This window comes from Strix aluco, chromosome 1, assembly GCF_031877795.1.
Source record: "Strix aluco isolate bStrAlu1 chromosome 1, bStrAlu1.hap1, whole genome shotgun sequence".
Classification (NCBI taxonomy): Eukaryota; Metazoa; Chordata; class Aves; order Strigiformes; family Strigidae; genus Strix; species Strix aluco.
Window position 1 is genome coordinate 157,992,939 of NC_133931.1, and position 22,517 is coordinate 158,015,455.

At 65.6% G+C, this 22,517-nt stretch overlaps 1 protein-coding gene across 3 annotated transcripts; it reads right to left on the reverse strand.

Moving 5' to 3' along the window:
* Nucleotides 1-2,132: 2,132 nt before the first annotated feature.
* LOC141930935 (uncharacterized) lies at nucleotides 2,133-21,970 on the reverse strand. Of its 3 annotated transcripts, none has more exons than XM_074842482.1 (6): nucleotides 21,901-21,970; nucleotides 21,183-21,309; nucleotides 20,625-20,729; nucleotides 19,421-20,306; nucleotides 10,367-11,222; nucleotides 2,133-3,073 (listed from the first exon to the last, which is right to left on the reverse strand). In XM_074842482.1, the coding sequence occupies exons 1-6, from the start codon at nucleotides 21,907-21,909 to the stop codon at nucleotides 2,522-2,524; spliced, it is 2,535 nt and encodes an 844-aa protein (XP_074698583.1). In that variant the 5' UTR covers nucleotides 21,910-21,970; the 3' UTR covers nucleotides 2,133-2,521. The 3 variants fall into 3 exon arrangements, with proteins under 3 accessions (XP_074698583.1, XP_074698568.1, XP_074698578.1); XM_074842467.1 differs by lacking the exons at nucleotides 2,133-3,073; nucleotides 19,421-20,306; nucleotides 20,625-20,729; nucleotides 21,183-21,309; nucleotides 21,901-21,970 and adding exons at nucleotides 12,343-12,453; nucleotides 12,548-12,652; nucleotides 13,142-13,258; nucleotides 13,501-13,616; nucleotides 15,321-15,363 and having other exon boundaries at nucleotides 8,022-11,553; XM_074842477.1 differs by lacking the exons at nucleotides 2,133-3,073; nucleotides 19,421-20,306; nucleotides 20,625-20,729; nucleotides 21,183-21,309; nucleotides 21,901-21,970 and adding exons at nucleotides 12,343-12,453; nucleotides 12,548-12,652; nucleotides 13,142-13,258; nucleotides 13,501-13,612; nucleotides 15,321-15,356 and having other exon boundaries at nucleotides 8,022-11,553.
* Between the last annotated feature and the right edge of the window lie 547 nt (nucleotides 21,971-22,517).

The window sequence follows — 22,517 nt, forward strand, 5'->3', positions numbered from 1 at the left end:
GGACCCGGGCAGCTGCTGCCCCGTGTGCCAGGAGGAGTGGCCGAGTAAGGGCCCCGCGCCCCACAGCACAGCCAGGCGCCCACCAGGACCCCGTGGGACGGAGGTGTCGGGGAAGGGTAGCACTGTCGCCGTGTCCCCTCCCCACAGAGGAGCCGCCCTCCATGTGCCGCCGCATCACCGAGCTGCGGACCATCGCCAAGGGGCCATGCGCCCTGCCCACCGTCGAGGTCAGCTACCGCACCGGGCGCTGCCGCTGCCGCACACTGTCACCGCTGAGGTCAATCGACACCGGCTGGGTCTGCCACAGGTCTGGGGGGCAGCAGGAGCTGGGGAGGGGGGCTGTCTCCCCGGTTTTGCCCTCTGCCGGTACCCGCACATCCCTTGGTCAGAAGCCGTTCCTGCAGAGCGTGTGCGAGTGCTGCAGCTACCGCCTGGACCCCGCCAGCCCTGTGCGTGTCCTGCGCCTGCCCTGTCCCACGGGCCTGGCCCTGCCGGCAGTGCTGCCCGTCATCCGGAGCTGCCAGGGTGACTGGGGGGGTCATTGCGGTGGCCAGTTTCCCCCGGGTGCAGCATCTCAACCCCATGGTGTTGTCAATGTGGCAGCTGCCACATGAGCTGGGGGGGGTCAGGATGGGAGAAACCCCCCCCACCCGGTGCAGCATCTCGACCCCGTGGTGTTGCCAATGTGGCAGCTGCCAGAGGGAGCAGTTGAGGGAGGGGTCAGGGTGGGGGCAGCCCCCCCAGGGTGCAGCATCTTCATCCCATAGTGGTGTTGGTGCAGCAGCTGTCAGGGGAAGCGGGTGGGGGGCCAGGGTGGGGGCGGCCCCCCCAGGGTGCAGCATCCTGAGCCTTCCTCACCCCCTCTCCTGCAGGCGGGGATTTCTCCTGGCGCTGAGGAGCCACCTCCCACCGGCAGTGGTGGCCCCCTGGGGCCCCCCTGCTCCCCTGCTCCGGGCCCTGCCCCTTCTGCAGCAGCCCCGCATCTGGCACTCTGGCACTAGATGGAGGCGGGGGGGGGGGGCACTGGGAGGGACTGCAGGGGGCTGTGGGGGACTGGGAAGGGCTCAGAGAGGACTGAGGAGGGACTGGAGGGACAGAGAAGGGCTCAGGGAGGACCAGGAGGAACAGGGGGGAACCTGGAGGGACCAGCAAGGGCTCAAGGGGGACTGGGAGCGACTAGGAGAGATCAGGGGGACTGGGGGAGACCTGGGAGAGCTTGAGATGGACCAGGAGGGACTGGGGAGAGACTGGGGGGGGGACATCGGGAGGGATGGGGAAGGGCTTGGGGGGGACCTGGGAGAGCTTGCAGGGGACCAGGAGGGACTGGGGGGGAACCGGAGAGGCACCAGGGAGGGATCAGAGGGGACTGGGAGGGGACCGGGGAGGATTGAGGGGGACCAGAGTGGGCCTGGTGGTGTGCAGGACTGTGGGGGGGGGGGCTCATGTGGGGGACATGGGGGACACACCCGAGGCCACTCGGCCTGTGTCTGGGGGGAGGTGAGACCCCCAGCATGGAGGCTGGGTCCCAGAAAGCCTCAGGGATGAGCAGAGGGAGGGGGTCAGTGTCGAGGAGGGAATGGGGCCCCTGCCCATCCCCACACACACCTGCCGCAGCGCCACATCCCCCCCCAGCCCCCTGTAGCCTCCCCAGCCCCACAGCACGCCCCCCCCCCCAGTGCCCTGGGCACCCCTGAAACTCGAAGGTGCCTTTGCACGCCTGACACCAAATCCACGAGCTGGGCTTTGACTGTCGTGGCCACCACCAACTCTGGCTTTTTGGGGGGAATAGAAGGAAACTTTGGGCATGAGTGAATTTGTGTCCCTGTGCTGACTGAAAAAAATAAAATTTAAAACAAGATGATGGAAAGCGCGGCTGGTCCCAGCACAGTCCGGTGGCCCCGGCACAGGTGGCACCTCTCGCCAGGACCAGCCCACGTCCCTCCAGCTCCCTCAGGACACCGCTTTGCCCCTGGCTGCGCAGCACAGCCTCTCACTGTGTCCCAGCGGGAATGGGCTGGGACAGGGGTTTTCTAGGGATGAGGAAGGGGATGTTGGCCCCAGCCCAGGCCCTGGTGCTGCCGCCAGCAAGCGGTGGCACGCGCTGTGTTGCCATGGAGCTCGCTGCTCGTTGGTGGCATCAAGAAGCTTTTTATTTACTATCTGGGTGGAAAAATAAAGCAGCATATTCCCCTCCATCCCCTGCACCGTTCTGGCTGCGTGGTGACACATTTCTTGTGTCCCCTGCCCTGGCAGCCAGTCCTGCGCCCATGGCACAACAGGAAGGGGCACCAGCGACGAACCCCCTTGAGTGACAAGTGCAGTGCTGCTGCCCAGGGAGTCCCCAGGGAGCAGCCAAAGGGGATCCAGCCTGCGCCAGCGAGGATGTTTCTCCGCAGAGCCAGAGGGGACCGTGGCCACCGCTCGCTCCCGGCTCACACGTAGCTGCTCTGACAGAGCTGGGGGTCGATGCTCTGGGTGCTGCAGCCACCCTCACCACAGCCCCCGGCACCCCGCGGACCCCTCAGCGGCAGTTTCGGGGGATGCTGGGCTGCAGCGGTGGCAAGCCGAGGGTGCCGTGGGTGCGCTGGTGAGCCAGCATGATCCCCTCGTCCCGAAACCGCTTCTCACAGCCGCCGCACTGGAAAGGCTTGGCCTCTGCTCGCCCCCCCACCGGGGATGGACCCCCCCCACATTCCCACCGGTCGCCCTCCAGCACCACCGGCCGGTCCCGGTGAACCCGCTGGTGGCTCTTGAGGTGCTGCTTCTGGCTGCAGGTCTTGCCGCACTCGCCGCACTTGTAGGGCTTCTCACCAGTGTGGACGCGTTGGTGGACGGTGAGGGTCTTCTTGTCCCGGAAGGCCTTGGGGCAGCGGGCGCAGGCAAAGGGCCGCTCCCCAGTGTGGATGCGCTGGTGGCTGACCAGGTGGTGCTTCTGGCTGAAGCGGTGGCCGCAGTGGCCGCAGGCGAAGGGTTTCTCGCCGGTGTGAATGCGGCGGTGGCTCAGGAGGTGATGCTTCTGACCGAAGCGCTTGCCACAGTCGCCACAACCGAAGGGCTTCTCCCCGCCGTGCACCTTCTGGTGCGACGCCAGGATCTGCTTCAGGCGGAAGCGGCGGCCACACTGCGGGCAGGGGAAGGGCCTCACCGGCGTGTGCGTCTGCTGGTGCTTCCTCAGGTCCCGGCTCTTCCCGAAGCTCTTCCCGCACTCGGTGCAGGCGTGGGGTCTCCTGGGGGCCGGGGGGCCACGGGGGGAGCGAGTTGGCTGCAGTTTGGCCGGGAGGCCAGTGCCGGGACGAGGGGGGTCCGGCTTCCCAGCGTGGGTCTTCTGGTGACGCTTGAGGTCCCCCTTGGAGGGGAAGGCCTTGCCGCAGCGGGCACAGGGGAAGGGCCGCTCGCCCGTGTGGCTCCGCTCATGGATGGCCAACGCCGTCTGGCTCTTGAACCTCTTGTCGCACTCGGGGCACGTCGGGGGGGTCTTCTCCAGCGGCTGGGGGGCCGGGAGCTGGTGGAGCCCTGATGGGCCCCCCCTGCTCCTGCCCGGCCGGCTGCGGGCCAAGCCCTTCCGTCGCCTCCCGCCCCGCTCGGGCGTTCCCTGGAGCAGGGCGGAGGGTGCCGGCAGCCCCTCAGGGACCCCCCCAGCCACCCTCTGCACTGGGATGTCACCGGCTCCTGGGAAGGAGAGGCCGGGGTCACTGCCAGGGACGGGACTGGCACATGGGACCCCCCACCACAGGGACTGGCACAGGCACCCCCCAGCCCCCAACCCTTCCCGATGCACAGAGCATCTGGGGCCAAGGGGACGGTGCTGCTGGATTCCCCCCCGCCACCGCAGCCCCCCGGTACCCGCCTGGCACAGGGGTCCAGTGCCCCCCCCGCACCCCAGGGGGGTCTGGCACGCACGGCAGCTCTTCTCGCTCCATCTTGCAGATGAGCTCTGGCTTGACAGCAGGACGGCCTGTCCGGGGCAGAAACAGAAGCACTCCCTCCCGCACTGCCGGGATGGCAGCACCGGCACCCCCAGGCCCCCCTGGCTCCAGCATCTCCCTCTGGCTCTGCCCCCACCTCCATGCCTGCAGGCCCCCCTACCCTCCTTCAAACAGGACACAGGGAGTGGCTCAAAGCAGCGCCATTTCTGTACTGAGAGCATGGCCAAAGCCCGGCCCCAGCTCCCCAGCATGGCGGGGGTGCCCCAGGTGCCCCGGGCCCCTTGGGGTTGCTGTGGCCAACGGGCAATGCCCCTAACAATGGCTCTGGCTTTGGGCAGCGCTGGGGTGGGCAGGCAGGGGGCCCTGATGGGCCTTGTAGGGCCCACACAATTAAAATGGTCTATTCTATTCTATTCTATTCTATTCTATTCTATTCTATTCTATTCTATTCTATTCTATTCTATTCTATTCTATTCTCTATTTTTTCTCTTCTCTCTTCTCTTCGCTTCGCTTCTTTCTCTTCTCCTTTTCTCTCCTCCTTCTCTCTCCTTTTCTCTCCTTTTCTCTCCTATTCTGTTCTATTCTATTCTATTCTATTCTATTCTATTCTATTCTATTCTATTCTATTCTATTCTATTCTATTCTGATTCTATTCCATCCCATCCCATCCCATCCCATCCCATCCCATCCCATCCCTGTCCCATTCCCTCCCCTCCCCTCCCCAGGACAGCTCTCTGCAGGCACTCCCCGGCTCAGTACATCTATCACCACTGCCGGCCAGTGCTCGGGCAGTCACAGCCACAGCCAGATTTTTGCTTTCTGGGGCTCCAGCACAGTTACGGAGCTGAATCCCAGCTTGGCCCCAGCCCAGAGGTGCCGGCGAGAGCCCTCACCCAGCGAGGCAACCGCCCGGTAGTTCTCCAGCATCACCTCCCGGTAGAGCCGGCGCTGCCAGCCCGCCAGCTCGGCCCACTCCTCGGCAGAGAAGTAGACAGCCACATCCTCGAACGTCACCGGCATCTGTGGCGAGAAGTGGGCCTGGTTCAGCACACCGCGCCGCGTGCCCACCAGCCGCCTCTGCCCAAGTCCTGCCGCTGCCGGTGGCTCCGGCATCTCATGCCGGGAGCTGGGCAGAGCTGGCAGGCTCAGGGGCAGGTTTCCCCCGCTCACGACGGATTGCAGACCCGCACCGTGCGCCAGTGCCCCTGTCGCGGCACGGCACAGCACCGTGACACGAGGCTCGGCCCGAGGCCTGGCGACAGCCACGCTCCTGCCCGCGGCGCAGCTCGGCATCGGCAGCACCCTGCACTGAACCGGGGCGTCCAGACTTTTTAGGGTTTATCGCTAGCGCTGGGGCGGGCGCCAGCTGTGCCTGACCCCCACCTTGCCGGAGCAGCCCGCAGCCCAGCGCGCCGCTGGCTCGGAGATGGAGACAAATATTTATCCGGGAAGACGGAGGTGGGAGGCTCCAGATTCTGCAGGAGATGCCGGTGCCAGGAGCAGCCGCGCTGGCGCAGCCGCGACAGGCGGGCGCTGCCAAGCACAAGATTTTGGATTAATAAAGGGGCTGAAGGTCACTCACCTGCCAGCGGCCGCCTCCACCCAAGGCCTCAAAACCCACCAGGGAAACACCGGCCCAGAGTGCAGGGAATAGCCAGGAAAAATATGATTTAAAAAGAAAAATAGGGGTTCTTGGAAATCCTGACAGCACCAGTGCGCAGGAGGAGCAGGAGGGAGATGTGGGGAAGTGTCCCGGGGGGGTCTGACCCCTTCCCAGGATTCGGGGGGGCTCGGGTGGGTGGGACACGGAGCAGCGCGTCCGTGTTGTCAGGGGGCGGGGGGGCGGGGGGAGACTGAGCAAGGCCGGGCAGGGGGTAACACCGGGGAGGGGGACCGCGGTCCGGGAGGGGAGGGGTCTGGCAGGGCGGGGTGAGGGAGGGGAGAAGCTGTCGGGGCCGGGGTCCCCTCCCGGTGCCGCCCGACGGGGTCATGCCCGTGGGTTCTGGGGGGGGGGTTGGGGGGGAGGCAGCGCCCATCCCCGTGCCTCGGGCCCGCCGCCCGCCGCCCCTACCTGCGCCGGGGCCGCGCCGCCAGCCCGGCGGGGACAAAGGCGGCCCCGGGAGCCGGCGGCTGCGTCAGCCCGGGGGGGGCCGCCCGCCGCCGGTGCAGCACGGGAGGTGTAGTCCGGGCTGGGGGGGGGGGGGGGGGGGGCTGGGCAGGGCCCGGGGGCGGGAGGAGGGGGCACCCCACACCCACACCCACCCGCAGGGATGCGGGCGTGTCGCGTGTCGTCGCCGTCGTCCCCCTCTCAGACCAGCTGCGGGGACGCGGGTGCCCCCCCCCATACCCGCATCCGTGGGGATGCGAGTGTCCCCCTCCCCCCCATCCGGAGGGATGCTGGTGCCTCTCGTGCTCCCTCCCACCTGTGGGATGTGGGCCCCCCCCATACCCCCCACTGCAGGGATGGGTTGTACCCCCATGACCCCACACACACAGCGTTGCCGTTCCCCCCGCCCCCAGCTGCAGAAATGGGGGATCCCCCCCCCCCGATGGCCCCACCCACAGGGATGTGCTTCTCCCCCCACCCCCCCAGCTGCAGGAATGGGGGTGCCCCCCCCCAAATGCAAGGATGCAGGTGCTCCACATGCCCCCCCCCCCCCAGCTGAGGGATGTGGAGCCCCCCTATGCCCCCCACTGCAGGGATGGGGTTACCCCCCTCATAACCCCACCCACAGGGATGAGGTCCCCCCACACCTCCCCAGCTGCAGGGATAGGGGTTCCCCCACACACAATGACCCCACCCTCAGGGATGTGGGTGCCCCCCCAGCTGCAGGGATGTGGGTGCCCCCCACCCCCCCGGGGATGGGGGTGCTCTGTTGAGGTTTGGGCAGCAGCACTGGGGGGTCACACGTCTGCGGGGGGTGGGGAGGGGGGGAGCTGTGTGCAGGAGTGGAGGGACACTGTCTGTGCCGGGGGGTTGCCAGCACCAGGCCCACAGTGTGGGGGGGTGTGTGTGTCCCCTTGCCCGCTGAGGGACATTGCCGGGGGTCAGGGACAGCCCCAGCGGTGTTGCAGACGTGGTCCTGGGGGGCCTCGCTCTGCCCCCCCCCAGCCCACAGGCCCTGGTTAGTGATTCAGCACATGGGGGGCATGAGAGGCTGGAGGGGCACGGCCAGGAGAGCGGACCCCGAGGGACCGCAGGGACATCTTGGGCCCCAGCACTGGGTGCTCAGCGCCATAAAGCTGGGGGGAAGGGGGAGCTGGTGGGGGGGGCTGCTGGGCATCGTCTGGTTGCTGGTGAGCAGTTAATTATTCTTATTTGCATCACTTGTCTTTCTTGGGGTTTGTTTTTCTCTTGCGGTTTATTTTCCTCTCGTGGTTTTTTTTTTCTTTCTCTTTTCCTTACAATTCTGTTTTTTTAAATGGTTATTTATTGTTCATTATTAAACTGGTTTTATCTCAATCCACGAGTTTCCTTCTCACTTTTACCACCGGGGAGAGTGGCGAGGGAGTGGCCAGGTGCTGCCAGAGTCAAACCATGACAGACCTTGCCGACGAGCGAAGCCCTGTCCCTACCCCAGACCCCACAGCTGGGCACCGCATCCCCCTCAGCCCTCAGGCACCGCACAGTGCCAGTGGCGCAGCCGGCGATGCCAGATGGGCTCCGGCTCAACCTCAGCGTCTCAATTGGTGCTGGAGAAGGTGCTGTGGCAGAGTCTTTGCCGGGGAAGGGCCCCGCAGCCGCCCGAGCGCTGCTGGGGTTCCCTGCCAGCTCCCCAAGATGCTGACCCACACTGGAGCTGCTTGCTGCCCTGTGCCAGCCCAGGGGGATCAGCCACGGCTCGGCCTCACCAGGGGGACGCAGGAGACCTGCATGTGCCCCCGGGGCCATCCCTGGGCACCTCTGACAGCCCCAGAGGTGTTAAACACCTGGGTGAGGGCAATAGAATGGCGGGGCAGCTCCCGGGTGACAGTGGTGGCAGCTCCCCAGTGACAGCAATGCTGTCGTGGTTTAAACCTGGTCAGCAGCCCAACACCACATAGCCTCCTCCTGCCCAGGGGCTGGAAAAAAGAATTGGAGCGGTGAAGGGAGACTTGTAGGTTGAGATAAAAACAGTTTAATAATTGAAATAAAATAAAACAATTATAGAAAGTACAAACAAGTGATGCACAGTGCGACTGCTCACCCTCCGCTGACCGACACGCAGCCTGTTCCCAGCCAGTGATCCTGGAAAGAAACAAGATCCCAAACCCACAATCCCGGCACCAATCCTGGAAACCCCCCTTCCCGGCCAACCCTCATCCATACACCCAGCATGATGTTACATCATCTGGAATATTCCAGCGGCCGGTTTGGGTCCGGCACTCTGGCTCCGCTCCCTCCCAGCTCCTTGTGCACCTGCACATGGGCAGGACACGGGGAGTTGGAGAGTCCTTGATTTCTCAGCCGCAACTGAAAACATCAGCGTGTTCTCAACATTCTTCTCATACCAAATCCCTCACTGAAGCCAAAACACAGCACTGTTGGAGCTACCGAGAAGGAAAATTAACTCTATTCCAGCCAAAACCAGGACAGATGCCAGCTCTCTGGTGACAGTGACGGCAGCTCCCAGCGCTCGCCCCCCGCCCACACCCACTCCCGACAAGGTCCATGGTCACGGGCAGGTGGGTGTTGGGTGCCGGGCAAGGTGGAGGCAGCAGAAACCCCCCAGCAAGGAGGGATGAGGGGACCCACAGCTCCCATGTGAGCAGGAAGAAGCAGCAAATTGTACCAGACAACGGGGTTCCCGTATATTTGCACTTTTTATTAGTTTCTAGGTTAGAAAAGGATGGAGTGGAGCTGTAAACACACGTGGGCCTCACCTGCTGCATTTCAAGGGCTTGTTGGGGGGATTCTCACGTATCATCCAAGCCATCGCCGGCCCCCAGCAGCGGTAACAGCCCCCCTGTGGCAGCACTCACTGTCCCCCAGGGCTCTCTCCACAGTCAGGAAGGGGTTAACCCTCCCACCACCCCTACAGCGAGTGGTATTACCCCCATTTTACAGACGGGGAAACTGAGGTGAGGAAGCAATGAGCAACACCTCAAGCTACACAGCAAGCTGGGGAGACAGCTGGGAGCCCCTGGTGCCCCCCCAGAACACCCCCCCTGCAGAAACAGCAGCTGAGGAAACAACCTGACCCACCCCGGGCCCTGCAGCCGCCCCTTTGCCCACCCCCTAAAAGACTTGTTTTTCACCAAAGCCCCTTTCCGAGGCGAGTGCCAGGTGAGGAGGCGTTTGACACCCCGCAGGGGGATCGCCATGCCCGAGAGGGGTCAGGGAAGGTCCCTTACAACCAGCCCATGTCCAGGATGCCAACAGAGCGACCGAGGGGCCCAGGAATTCCCGGGAGAATGAAACGGAGCTTTGGGAGCTGTGCTGGGACCAGGGGGAGGCTGCAAAAAAGAAAAATCCTTTTTCCAGCTGTTTGACAGCTTTGGTGGTGTCACCAGGAGCGGTGCCAGCACTGGGGGATGCACCGGACGGGGGAATCAACGCTGGGGAGGCAGCAGGCACTGGGGGTGGAAGGATCCCAAAAATGTGACTCGGTAAAACTGTGATGGGGGTTGTGGAAAAAAAAAGGGGGGTGCTGAGCCAGCTCCGAGCCAGGGACAGCCATACAGCATGTCCCAGAGGCTGCACCAAGCCCCCAGCTCTCCCCCTGCTCGGGTGTGTCTGTGTGGGATAAGGACAAGGAGAAAGGACGACTCGGGTTCGGCATTGCCCCTTTCCAGCGAGCGGCTGAACCGGGGCCCTCTGCACGAGACAAGGGGGGTTCTGCTACAGGGGTCGGGGAGCGGAGTGGACAGGAGCAGAAAACCTGGGGAGGGGCACGGTGACCCCCATCATCACACCTTCCCCCTGCAAATCACTTTTGCCAGGTTTCTGAAGAGCAAACGAGACCAGCAACTCAGGTGGGGGATGACAAAGCCCCCCGTGACCTGGGGGTGGGAACAGTGCCGGCATGAGGCCAGAGCACTGGCCCCTCCAGCGCCGCCGACAGCTGGCACCATCCCCAGGGGAGCCCGAAAAGCTTCGGCCCCCATCAGCCAACGGCCCTGCAGTGTCTCCGAGGCTTTAGCAATGGTCTCGTTCCTCCCATCGCTGCTGTGGCCCGCCAGTAATACACCAGGCAGGGCTGTGCTGTGGGCAGGACACCGGGCAGGACACCAGGCTGTCCCCGCTGCCGCAGACCTTCCTACTTGTACTTGGCAAAGGCTTCCAGTGGCACCGGGAGCTGGGTGCAGGAGAGGAGGAGCGGGTGTGTGGGGAGGAAGGGGTTGAAGGACTCTCCCTCCCGGCAGCAGGAGAGGATCCTCTCCTCCGTGTGCAGGCCCTGGTGCACCGTCAGCTCCTTCTTGTGCCTGAAGACCTTGCCGCACTCAGTGCAGGGGTAGACCCGCTCCACTGTGTGCGTGAGGTGGTGGGTCCGGAGGTTGCCCTTGTACTTGAAGCTCTTCCCGCACTCCAGGCAGGTGAAGGGCCGCTCGCCGGTGTGGATGCGCTTGTGCTTCATCAGCGTGGTCTTCAGGTTGAAGGTCTTGCCGCACTCGGGGCAGACGAAGGGCCGCTCGCCGGTGTGGATGCGCTGGTGGGTGATGAGGGTGCCCTTGCGGTTGAAGCTCTTGCCGCACTCGGTGCAGGTGAAGGGCTTCTCGCCGGTGTGGATGCGCTGGTGCTTGATCAGCTCGCCGTTGTGGCTGAAGCACTTGCCGCAGTCGGCGCAGGCGAAGGGCCGCTCGCCGGTGTGGATGCGCTGGTGCCGCGTCAGGTCGCCGTTGCGGCTGAAGCTCTTGCCGCACTCAGAGCAGCCGAAGGGCCGGTCGCCGATGTGGATCTTCTGGTGGAGGATGAAGGTCTTCTTGGCGCAGAAGCCCTTGCCGCACTCGGCACAGATGAAGGGGCGCTCGCCGCGGTGGATCTTCTGGTGGGTGATGAAGTTGGCCTTGCGGTTGAAGCTCTTGCCACACTCGGAGCAGGAGAAGGGCTTCTCGCCGGTGTGGATGCGCTGGTGCAGGATGAAGGTCTGCTTGGAGCAGAAGCTCTTGCCGCAGACGGTGCACTCGAACGGCTTCTCGCCCGTGTGGATGCGCTGGTGCCGCATCAGGTCGCCCTTTTGGCTGAAGCTCTTACCGCAGACAGTGCAGGTGAAGGGCTTCTCCCCGGTGTGCACCCGCAGGTGGGTGATGAGGTTTCCCCGGTGCTGGAAGCTCTTCCCGCACTCGCTGCAGGCGAAGGGACGCTCGGCGCCGTGGCTGCGGGGACGCCGTGCCGGCCCAATGCTGGGAGCCATGGTGCTTCCCGCCCCACAGGCAGAGGGGGGGTTCTGCCCAGCGCTGCCCACTGGCACCACCGGAGCTGTGCCCTTCTCCAGGCAGAGCCCCCGGGGCTCGGGGGTGGCCCGTGGCCCCCTGGGCATTGCCGGGTTGCGCTGGAGCTCGGCTACAGCGCCCTGTGCCTGCCGCACAGTCCACTGGCTGACGCAGGGCCGGGGTCCCAGGGACACCCCTGAGGCAGCCCCCAGGCTTTCATCCTCAGGTTGCACCTCCTCCAGCTCCTCCTTGGGATGCCGCTCGCCATCGCCGTCTGCCAAGAGAAGGGGAGCCCCGCTGTTACCTGCCAGGAGACTCCCCCCGAGCCGCATTCACCCCCCTGCACTGGCGGGTCCCTCCTTGCGGCTTTCCACCGGGTTTGGGACGTGGTTGGGAGAGGGACAGGGGATATGGGGGCCACGGGAGCGGTGTCAGGTGCAGTCCCAGGGACAGTCACTCCTCTGAGCACCAGAAGCCAGTGGCAAGGCTGCCCCAGGCTCACCAGTCAGCCCTGGCTTTGCTCCAGCAGCTGCGAGGCTCCAGTGGGACCCACAAGGCAGCAGTGGGACCCACGAGGCACTGGTGGGACCCACGAGGCACTGGTGGGACCCACACAGCCGCCTCCGCCTGCCCATTGCCTCCCTGCAGCCGGTTCATGGCCGAGTTACACCTGGGACTGGCGAGAAGAGCATGGACACGGCAAACCACGTGTGAGCCGGGCTGGTGGAGGGGACACACCGCACCCTGAGAAACACTGAAGCACCAAATAAAGCTGCAAAAAGGGGAAACCCCATCGTGCAGCTGCCATCGGCATCACTCATCACCGGCACCACCACCGCCAGCTCGCAGCTTTCGCAACGGCCCAGCTCAGCACCACACCTGCCTCGGTGTGTTGCTCACCGGCGGCTCAGCACCTTCGGTGATAAACGCCAGAAGGTGCCCGCCAAGGGTTCACTCCCCACTCAAGGAAGGTGGCTTCCTCCTCCTCCTCCTCCCACCGTAAGGCGGGAACAGTGCCCAGCAAGCCCGGACACTTGTCCCCACGCCTCGCCCTGGTGCTCACCCGTGCTGCCACAGTGGCTGGGACCTCCTGGGTGACCTAGCCCCGGGGGGCACCCGATGAATGGCTCCTCCTCCGGTTCCACCTTCACGATGACCTCGGGCTTCGCATCACCTGCAGGCAGAGCACGGTGCTGCCTCACTGTCCCCAGGGTGGCACGGGACAGTGTCACCATCCCCCTGGCCCCCCAGCTCCCTGTCTCACTTACAGGCAGTGGGGAGGGGGGGCACATCCCCATCCGCGGAGCCAGTGTGGTAACCGCCATACGCCTCGTCCTCCGGCTCACTCTTAACCACAATCTCCGCTTTGATGCCTGGGGGAGGAAATGCACAGCCCGTGCGTCTGGCTCAAGGACAGACCGAGTGCTCGGGACGTCCCCACACTCTGTCTGTGCCAGCTCCAGCTCCAGCTCCAGCTCACCATGCTTTAATCCTAGGAGCTCCCTGCAGCCACCGGGCATCTCCCAGTGCCAGGACACCGAACCCCCAGGGAAAGAGCCACAGAACCATGGAGATCCGAAACACCCAGAGATATTAAATAATTGTTACGGAAGAAAAAGAATCGCCCTTTTTCCTCCAGGAGGGAATTCCCAGTTACCAAACGGCACTGGGCACATGCTGTCCCAGAAAAGCTCCCCAGCACAATATCCTTTCCCATGTCCCCGTAGGGACATCACCCGGAGCAGTCGATACAGGACGTCACCTGGAGCAGTCGGTATGGGACAGGGGACTTGATGCCAGGGGGCTGCACGTCTCACCGAGCTCCCAGCCCTCCCCTAGCCGTGCACTCTTCGGTCGCTCACCGGTGCTGGGGACACTGGGGACGGTGGCACCCAGGCCCTGGGGATACGGGGTGTAAGACTCATCCTCCAGTTCAGTTTTCACCACAGTCTCACACTTCACGGCAGCCCAGCCCTTTCCTGAGGAAGACAAAGCTGTTCTTGGGTTCCCGGGCAGCGCCGGCATCATGGCACCACACCGGCTCCACACTCCCTCTGCAGCCCCGTGCCCAGCTTGGGGGCACAGACCCTCCCTCGTGGGCAGGGCGGACTCCGTGGGATGTGGCAGCTCAGAGCTGGGGGGTCCAGAGTCTGGGGGGGGCTGCAAAGTCCCCGCGGTGCCACACTAGTCACGTCCCCGCGGGACCTTTTGGCAGCCTCACCTGTGCCGCAGGCATCGGGCACCCCCTGGAGCCTCACGTCCTGGGGATCCCCCCCAAACAGCTTGTCCTCTTGCTCCATTGTTGGGGAGCCTGGGGCTCCCTCCAGAAGAACCTGCCTGAGGGACAGAAAGTTTCTTTCCAGCCTCCCCCGTGACAGACACAGGGATGCTCCGGAGGATGCCAACCTCCCTGCTCCCTGCTCCAGCACTCCCAGGCTGTGTCGATTCCCCCCGCTCCGTCCCTCCCCCAGACCCCCATCACCCTACATCTGTCCCCGAGAAGCTGCCAGCAGCAGCGGGGCCAAGGACAGTGCAGGGGCTACGCGGTGCAGGTTGGCACAGGAGGGGGCCAGGGCACCCCGCTGTCACCCAAATTGCCACCCCCCACCACTCCTTCCAGTCCAGCAGCCGCGGTGGCAGGGGTGCAGGGGCAGAGCAATGAACAATCTCAGAGTGATTCAGAGCAAAAACGGGGCAGAAAAGGGCTGCTCATCCCCGGGGGATCCTCTGGGCCCCCCTGGGAGCCTTCACCCATCTCGTGCTCCCCCAACAACACCCCATGGACCTCCCACAGTCGCTTCTTCCCCACGAGCAGTTCGGGGGCTCGGGCCACCTGGCAGGAGTGCACGCAAGCAGGCAGGCAGGGAGTCATGCTGGGGTCTCGGCACCCCCAGCCCCACGGCATCCCGCGCCCACGGCATCCCCACACCCACGGCATCCCACACCCACGGCATCCCTGCACCCACGGCATCCCTGCACCCATGGTATCCCGCACCTACGGCATCCCCGCAACCACGGCATCCCTGAGCCCACGGCATCCTCACACCCACGGTATCCCCGCACCCACAGCATCCCTGAGCCCACGGCACAGCCCCTTCCCATCTGACCCCCCTCACCCGGCCTGGGACCCCCGGGGTGCCAAGGGGAGCAGAGGGGGAGGTCACCGCTGGCTCCCTGTCCCCAGTTTCCCGTAGCCTTTCCAAAGCCACAGTAGAAGTTCCTGGGGTCTGAGGCTGCAGCGGAGCCACCGGGGCTCGGCTCAGGGTGCAGCAGGTACCGTGAGGCTGCCCCGGCCCCCCCCAACCCAAACAGCTCATTAAATAGATCGGTTTTCACCAAAACCAGCCCCGCACTTGCAAGCGTCATTCCGGTTTATTAGGGTTTATTTTCTGGGTCTCACGGTGGACACCTCAAGAACCAGGAGAACGTCCCTGGCTCTGGGGCCCCCACCCCCACCCACCAGCACCCTGGCAAGAGACCCCTTAGGGGGGCTGAGGGGGGGCCCGGGGGGTGCCGGAGCCCCGGGCCCTGCCGGGGTGCTCTGGGTGACACCCCCCTTCCCCCGGGACACGGGGCTGGGAGGGGCGGCCCCGGCCCTCGCCCTGATGGAGGATCCCCCTCCTCCGGGGTGCCGGCACGCCCCGCCCCCCCGTGCCGCCCCCCCCCCGCCCCCGGCCCAGCGTCCCCCTCCCCAGAACCATCCCAGCTGCTGGGATTGCTGGAGCTGGGGCTATTTTTTTTGGGGGGTGTGGGGGTGTCGGAGGGGTATGGGGGGGGTGGCAGCGTCTCCGTCCCGCCCCCACCGCGGCTGGGGCCCGGTACCCCCCCTCTCCCGGTGTCTCCCGGTGTGTCCCCCGCTCCCGGTGTCCCCCCCCCGGGCTGTCACCGCTGTGGTCCGCGCTCCTGGTGACACCCCCCCCCCCCCCAGCCTGTCCCACTGCCCCCCCATCCCGGAGCCTCCCCCCCCTACCCCTCGCCTAGCCGCGGTACCCCTCCACCTGCTCCGGTGCTCCCCCCGCCCCCGGTGCCCCCCGCTCTCACCGGCGGCGCTCAGAGGGGCATCGCCGCCGATGGCCGCCGACCGCCGGAGCGCACCGGGGCGGGCGGCGCACGGGGCGAGGCAGACAAAGGGCTCCCGCCCCGCTGCCTGCCGGGAGCTGTAGTCCGGCCCCCCCCGCCCCGGGCCCCGGCCGCCGGGACCCCCTAGGATGCTCCGATCTCCCCGGGCCGGGACGCTCCGGTCTCCTCCGGGACGCTCCGGTGTCCCGCGGGATGTTCCGGTGTCCCCCGGCATGCCCCAGTGCTCCCCGGGATGCTCCAGCCTCCGCCGGGATGATCCGGTGTCCCCCAGGATGCTTCAGTCTCGCCCAGGATGCTCCAGTGCTCCCCGGGATGCTCCAGCCTCCCCCGGGATGCTCCGGTGTCCCCCAGGATGCTCCAGTGTCCCCCGGGCCAGCTGGGACAGGGAGGGGGGGTCAGGCGGGGGGGTTCATCCTGGTACAGCCAGGACCGACCAGTCCCACCGGGAGCCTGGTGCGTTACCGGGACCATGGTACGGTCGTGGGCAATAAACAGTCGGTAACAATAACGCGGGTCTGCGAGTGGAGGAGCCAGCGGGTGACGGATTGCAGCGGGATGAGGGGACGAGGGGACGAGGGGATGTGGGTGTGATGGGGCAGCCGGGGGAGGCCAGTGGTGAGGCCGTGCTGCTTGGTGGGGCAGCTGGGGGAAAGAGGTGTAGGGTGCTGGGTCTGGGTGCCAGCAAGGGCAGAGGGAGAGATCCACAAAACGATGGGACGAGGGGGACGTGCCACCTGCTTGTCACCCACCCGACAGCGGGGCTGGGGCAGCCTTGGCAGGGGGCTGGAGGGCAGGGGGGCTTTGGCTGCCTCCACTGCCTGCATCCTGGGTGTCCCATGGGTGGTTGCTCCCTGCCCCAGCTCTTGTCAGGGACCAGCCCCCCGAGGGCAGCGGAGCCTGACACCTGGTGAATCACAGAATCACGGGAAGGTTTGGGTTGGGAGGGACCTTAAAGACCATCTAGTCCAACCCTCCTGCCACGGGCAGGGACACCTTCCACTAGCCCAGGTTGCCCAAAGCCCCGTCCAGCCTGGCCTTGAACACTGCCAGGGAGGGGGCAGCCACAGCTGCTCTGGGAAACCTGTGCCAGTGTCTCACCACCCTCACAGGGAAGAATTTCTTCCTTATCTCTAATCTAAATCCACCCTCTTTCAGTTTAGAACCGTTACCCCTCATCCTGTCCCTACACCCCCTGATCAAGAGTCCCTCCCCAGCTTTCCTGTAGGCCCCTTTAAGTACTGGAAGGCCACTCTAAGGTCTCCTCCGAGCCGTCTCTTCTCCAGGCTGAACACCCCCAACTCTCTCAGCCTGTCCTCACAGGGGAGGTGCTCCAGCCCCTGATCATCTCTGTGGCCTCCTCTGGACCCACTCCAGCAGGTCCGTGTCCTTATGTTGGTGCCCCCAGGGCTGGACACAGCACTGCAGGGGGCCTCATGAGAGCAGAGGGGGAGAATCCCCTCCCTGGACCTGCTGGCCACACTTCTCTTGATGCAGCCCAGGACACGGTTTGGCTTTCTGGGCTGTCAGCGCACATTGCTGGCTCACAGTCAGTTTTCCATCCACTAATAACCCCAAGTCCTTCTCCTCAGGGCTGCTCTCAATCCACTCATCACCCAGCCTGTATTTGTGCTTGGGATTGCCCCGACCCATGTGCAGGACCTTGCACTTGGCCTTGTTGAACACCAACATGGGCCCACCTCTCCAGCCCCTCTGTCCCCAGCCGTCCCCCAACCCCGCTAACCCCGGTGACAGCGTGCCATCACCTGAGCAGGGTCTCCACAGCGTGACCTAGTCCACCATTCCGGCTGGTCCCTCCTGCCCTACCACCTGAACTCCCCCCCGACCCCAGGAGCAGCCTCTAGCGAGAGCTGGGTGTGGGGCCATCCACCCCCCCAGCTGCGGGTGCCACCCCCCAGGTGCAAGAGGGACCCAGCAGGCCCCAGAGGCATCCCTGGGGATGGTGACAGGGCTGTGCAAGGGCAGGGTGGCCTCAGGCACCACGGGCCACCGTTAGCCACACCTGGGGCAAAGAACTGGTGCCAAAATTGGAGGCAGTTGCAAATTGCAGCACAGACTCATTTATTTTCTCCCCCTTCCCCGGCTCTGCCTGCCCAGCCTCTGCCATCGGCCCCGGACCATGCCAGGCACCATGTGTGGCCACCACACAGCTCCCAGAGTGGGGGGAGTGGGCCAGCACTTGCCCCCCCTGAGCAGGGGATCACCCCAGTATGAGCACTGGTTGCTGCAGCCCCTCTCGATGCAGCTCGCATTTGAGGCTGTAATTAATAGAGAATAGAATAGTGTGGTGTAGCGTAGTGTAACATAGCACAGCATAGAACATAATAGAATAACAGAAATAGAAACAAATGAATAGAATAGAATAGAATAGAATAGAATAGAATAGAATAGAATAGAATAGAATAGAATAGAATAGAATAGAATAGAATAGAATAGAATAGAATAGAATAGAATAGAATAGAATAGAATAGAATAGAATAGAATAGGAGTTTCAGCTGGAAGGGACGCAGGACAACCGTCTAGTCCACCTGCATCTTCAGGAACGGACACATTCGGCGCTCCCTGGGCAATGCCGGCACAAGGACCAGCTAAGGCCGGGCTCAGCAGCCAGCCCCCCACCGGAGGAGCCCCCCCAGCCCTGCCCAGCTCCCCTCAGCTCCCCGAGCATGCAGTGTGCTGCCACAGCACGGGCAACCGCTCGTCCAAACCGACAGCCACATTCCTGCCAAAAGGGATTTATTAAACTATGAAAAAAACACAGACAACGTGGTGCTCTGTGACTTAAAATGCGCCAACAGGCTCCTACACTTACCCAGAGACAGGGGAACTGGTGCTGGGGGGTGCTTGAGGGAAAAGTCACTGGCCACAAACTGAACTGGGTGGCCACGCTCCCTAACTGGGAACAGCGGTCTCCCCGTCCCAGGCACTGCCCCCCATTTCAAACAAAGGTACAAAGCAGTTCAGAGGAAGGTGGCAGGTCCCGGTGAAGCGGCACCGGGACAGGTTGTGGTGCCCGGATGGCTCCGTCCTTGGCACTGGCGGGGCAGCCAGGCTGCGGGTGCAGACAGCACCCCTCACCCCTGCCCTCCCCGGAAGCACAGAGACCCCCCAGGAGCTGCCCCATCCCTCCGAGCCCCATCGGGGAGGGATTACAGCCCCCAGCGCTGGGCAGAGCCAGGGCAGCCCACAGGCCCCAGGTGCCCCCGTGGGGTGGGGGACGCCTTTGGGCAAACTGGGGGTCCCACGCTCCGCATCCCGGCTCTGTTCTTCCACAGCTCCAGGCAAACCGTGGCCCCAGGCCGGGCTCACAGCTCCGTTTCACCAGTGTGCAGCCAGAGGGGATGGAGATGGGGCGGCCACCCCGCCGTCCCCACCCCAACTTCACCTGGCCAGCGCCCGGCAGCATCCGCTACGCCCAGAGGAGTGGGTCAGGACGGGGGTCCCAGGTGCTGTTCATCCCCCAGAGCTGCCCAGCCCAATGCCAGCACCTCTCCGAGCGTAAGACTGAGGGCCAAAAGCTGGGCAGCGGGGAGAGGCTCAAGCTGCTCCTCCACCACCCAGCACAGGATCGGGGCCCTCTGCCCCTCTGCAAGAGACCACATTTGCATCACTCCCTTCTGGCTTTAAATACAGACAAGGGAGACAACCCCCACGCAGCACTGGTGGGACTGGGAGAACTGGGAAGTACCCCGGAACAATATTTCGAGGTCTGAAGGGAAAATGGGAGAAGTGCCCTGGAGGGTTTTTTTTGAGGTCCGAAGGGGTGCGGAGCGCGGGGCTGGCGGGTCCTGGATGTGCCCCGGGGAGGATGCAGTGGGCAAAGTCATGTCCCACGAGGGCAGGATGAGGCCCCCTCCACGCCCTCCCAGCACAGAGATAAGCCCCCTCCTGTGTTCCAGAGTGGCCGCAGCTACTGCTGGCCATCGTCCCCCGCCGTGGAGGTGCCCGCGTTCCCCTCGCCGTGAGCCCGCTGGTGCAGCAGCAGTTTGCTCTTGGAGTTGAAGCCCAGCCGGCAGTGGGAGCAGGCGAAGGTCTTGTAACGCCGGTGGAGCTTTTTGTGGGTGATGAGGTTGGCCTTGTTGCAGAAGGCCTTGTCGCACTGGGGGCAGGCGAAGGGCCGCTCGCCCGTGTGCACACGCTGGTGCATCAGCAGGTTCCCGCTGCGGCTGAAGCCGCGGCCGCAGTCGGGGCATTTGTGGGAGCGCTCCTGCGCGTGGCTGCGCTGGTGGATGATCAGGCTCTCCTTCCAGCTGAAACTGCGGCCGCAACGCCCGCAGAGGAAGGGTCGCTCCTCGCAGTGGGCGGCCTGGTGACGGTTCAGGCTGGCCTCGTCCTCGAAGTGCTTCTCGCACTGCGGGCACTTGCGGCACGGCTGGTCGGCGTGTTCCTTGCGGTGAGCCTGCAAGCCGCGCTTGTGGCGGAAGCTGTCCCCGCACAGCGTGCAGACGTGGCCGCCCTCGCCGCCGTGGCTGGCCCGGTGCCGCAGCAGGTCCCCTTTCAAGCAGAAGGTCCTGCAGCACTCGGTGCAGGCATGCTGGTGCCGGCCCCGGTGCTTTTTGTGCGTCAGGAGGTTGCGGCGGTGGCGGAAAGCCTTGCCGCAGGCGCCGCACTGGTAGTAGGGCGCTGGGCGCCGGTGCTCGTCCTGGTGCACGCTCAGCTCGGCCTCGGCCTCGAAGCTCAGCCCGCAGATGCCGCAGATGAGGAGCCCCCCACCCCCTGCCATGGGCGCCCCCAGAGGCTGTTCCCCCCGCTCCCACCCCGGTAGCTCCCGGGGGGCATCCCAGGTCCCCGGCTCCGCGTGGCACCAGCCGGAGCAGAGCGTGGGGTACCCCAACTCCTCGGCTGCCCCAGCTGGCGATGCGTACGGGACCCAGCGTCCCCGGTCGTTGTCCTCAGACGGGTCCTCGCCGGCCGTCCCGCCCCAGGCAGCTGTCGGGAACAGGGGCGCAGTCATGGCGAGGGGCGTCCCAGCACAGGGCGGGGGCACCGTCAGCGCAGACCCCCCACGGTCCTGGCACCACCGGCTCCCCCCACCCCGCCGCAGCCTCCCCTCACCCCTGCAACGCCCACGGCACAACCGGGCCGAGGTGAGACACCCCAACCCACCCAAGTGAGGATGTGGGGCAGGACCCCGCCTCGGTGGGGGTCTGGCTGGGGTCAGCCGCCTCGTGCTGCGCCAGGGGCTTCTACCTCAAACTTACTAAATCAGCACCAATTTCCCAGCCCGGTGTCCCCGCGGTCACTCACAGGTGCCGGAGGCATCGGGAGCTCTGCCGTCCCCCCCGCCGCAGAGGACCCCCCCACGTGACTCCTCCCCAGGCTCCATTTTGTGGCTGAGCTTGGACTTGGGGCCTGTGTGGGAGAGAGAAACCTCAGCATCCCCCGAGCCACCTGAGGAGTCACCGTCACCGGGGGCCGTGCCAGGAGGATGCCGGCCGTGGGAGCAGCAGGACCGGGGAGGGGGGCTGCTGCATTCAGGGCCCTCAGGAGCTGCCGGCGCCAGCCCCAGGTCGTGGCGGCGAGCCGGGGCACAGCGGGTGGGGAGCAGCGGGGCCGGGGTACCTGGAGCTGTTATTCCTCACACACCGGGGATGGACTCGGCAGGCCCGGGGAGGGCAGCGGGCACGCTGCAGCCCCGCTCTGCGTGGAGAGACGGCAGGTTGGGCTCTGACCACGTGCGCCCGACCCGAGGGGTTTGGGCTGCAGACCCCCGGCTGAGCCTCCGGACCCCCGGCTGAGCCTCCGGACGTGCTCCCAGCCCGGCAGTGCTGCCCACGCCCGGGCTCCCCAAGGACTCGTCCTTACCCAGGCTGGCGACCAGGTCATAGTTGTCCATCATCACCTCCTGGTAGAGCTCCCGCTGCCATGTCGTCAGTTCTACCCACTCCTCGGGTGAGAAATAGATGGCCACGTCCTCGAACGTCACCGCACCCTGGAAGACAAGAGCAGGGGCTGAGGGGACCCGGGGACCCCGTCGGGGGGTGGTGGGGGTGGTGTCTGCCGCCACCGTCACCTCCTCCTTCTCCCGGGGGGCAGGCGGGGCTGTAGCAGGTCACGGATCCCGAAACGGCTCCGTCCTTGTGCTGCTCGGCCCCGTCGCTGTCATTGCGGGGTGGCCGGGGATCCCCGGACCCCCCCCCCCCCTCAGCCTGGCCCGGGGGTCCGGCTGTGCCCAGGCCGGGGATGGGGGGGCAATACCCGGCCCCGGGTCCCCACCCCCCGCTAAGCAGGACCAGAGGGCTGGGGCCGCATCCTGCCACGTCTGGACACCCCGCTCAGCACCCGCCTGCCCGAGACCACCGGGCACCGGCGGGTCCCGGGGGTCCCCACACCGCCCCCCCCGCTCCTCCCGGGCCACGGACAAGAGCCACGGACCCGCGGGGACGGGGCCTCAGGCGCAGGAGCAGCGCGGGGGGGGAGGGGGCGGCGCGGAGCTGCCGCCGAAACCGGACCGGGACCGGGACCGGGATTCCCCCCCCTCTCGGTCCCGGCGGGTCCCGGGGGGGGCCCCGCTCGGCCTTACCCGCTGCATCTCTGCCCGGGGAAGGCCCCGGCACGGAGCGCCGCGATGGCGCCGACGGAGCCACAACCGGGGCGGGCCCGGAAGGGGAGGGCGGGGGCGGTGGCACCGCGGCGGGAGGCCGGGCCCGGGAGCATCGGCCCCGGTTATGGGGAGCCCCGGCCCCGGGCAGCGGGAGGAGCGCGGAGCGGGACAGAGGGGACCCCCCCCCGCCCCGCTCGGGGCAGGGATCAGTGTCCCGGGCACTGCTCTGCCAGGCGCAGCCGCCCTCTCCTGCCCCCCCCACCGCTCCCATCTGTGGTTTGTCGGGGTCCCCCCAGGCCCTGGATGTGGATGAAGGTGTCCCCCGGGCTGTCCCCTGTCACCAAACCATGGTGGGTCCTGCGAGGCCTCGTGTCACCGGCGTCAGACCGGGCTCCGTCCCTGTGGGTGCTTCGCTGCGAGCCCCGTCCCGCGGATTCCCTGGGGAGAGGAGCCGGGGGGTAACTTCGTGTGTCAGGGCTCCAAGCGTGGGCACACCCCAAATCTGTGGGAAATGCTGGAGGGACCCCCGAGAGCACCTGCCCAGCGCGTTGGCAGCCAGGATCTGTGCCAGGCACGTTGTGCCGGGAATGAGCACC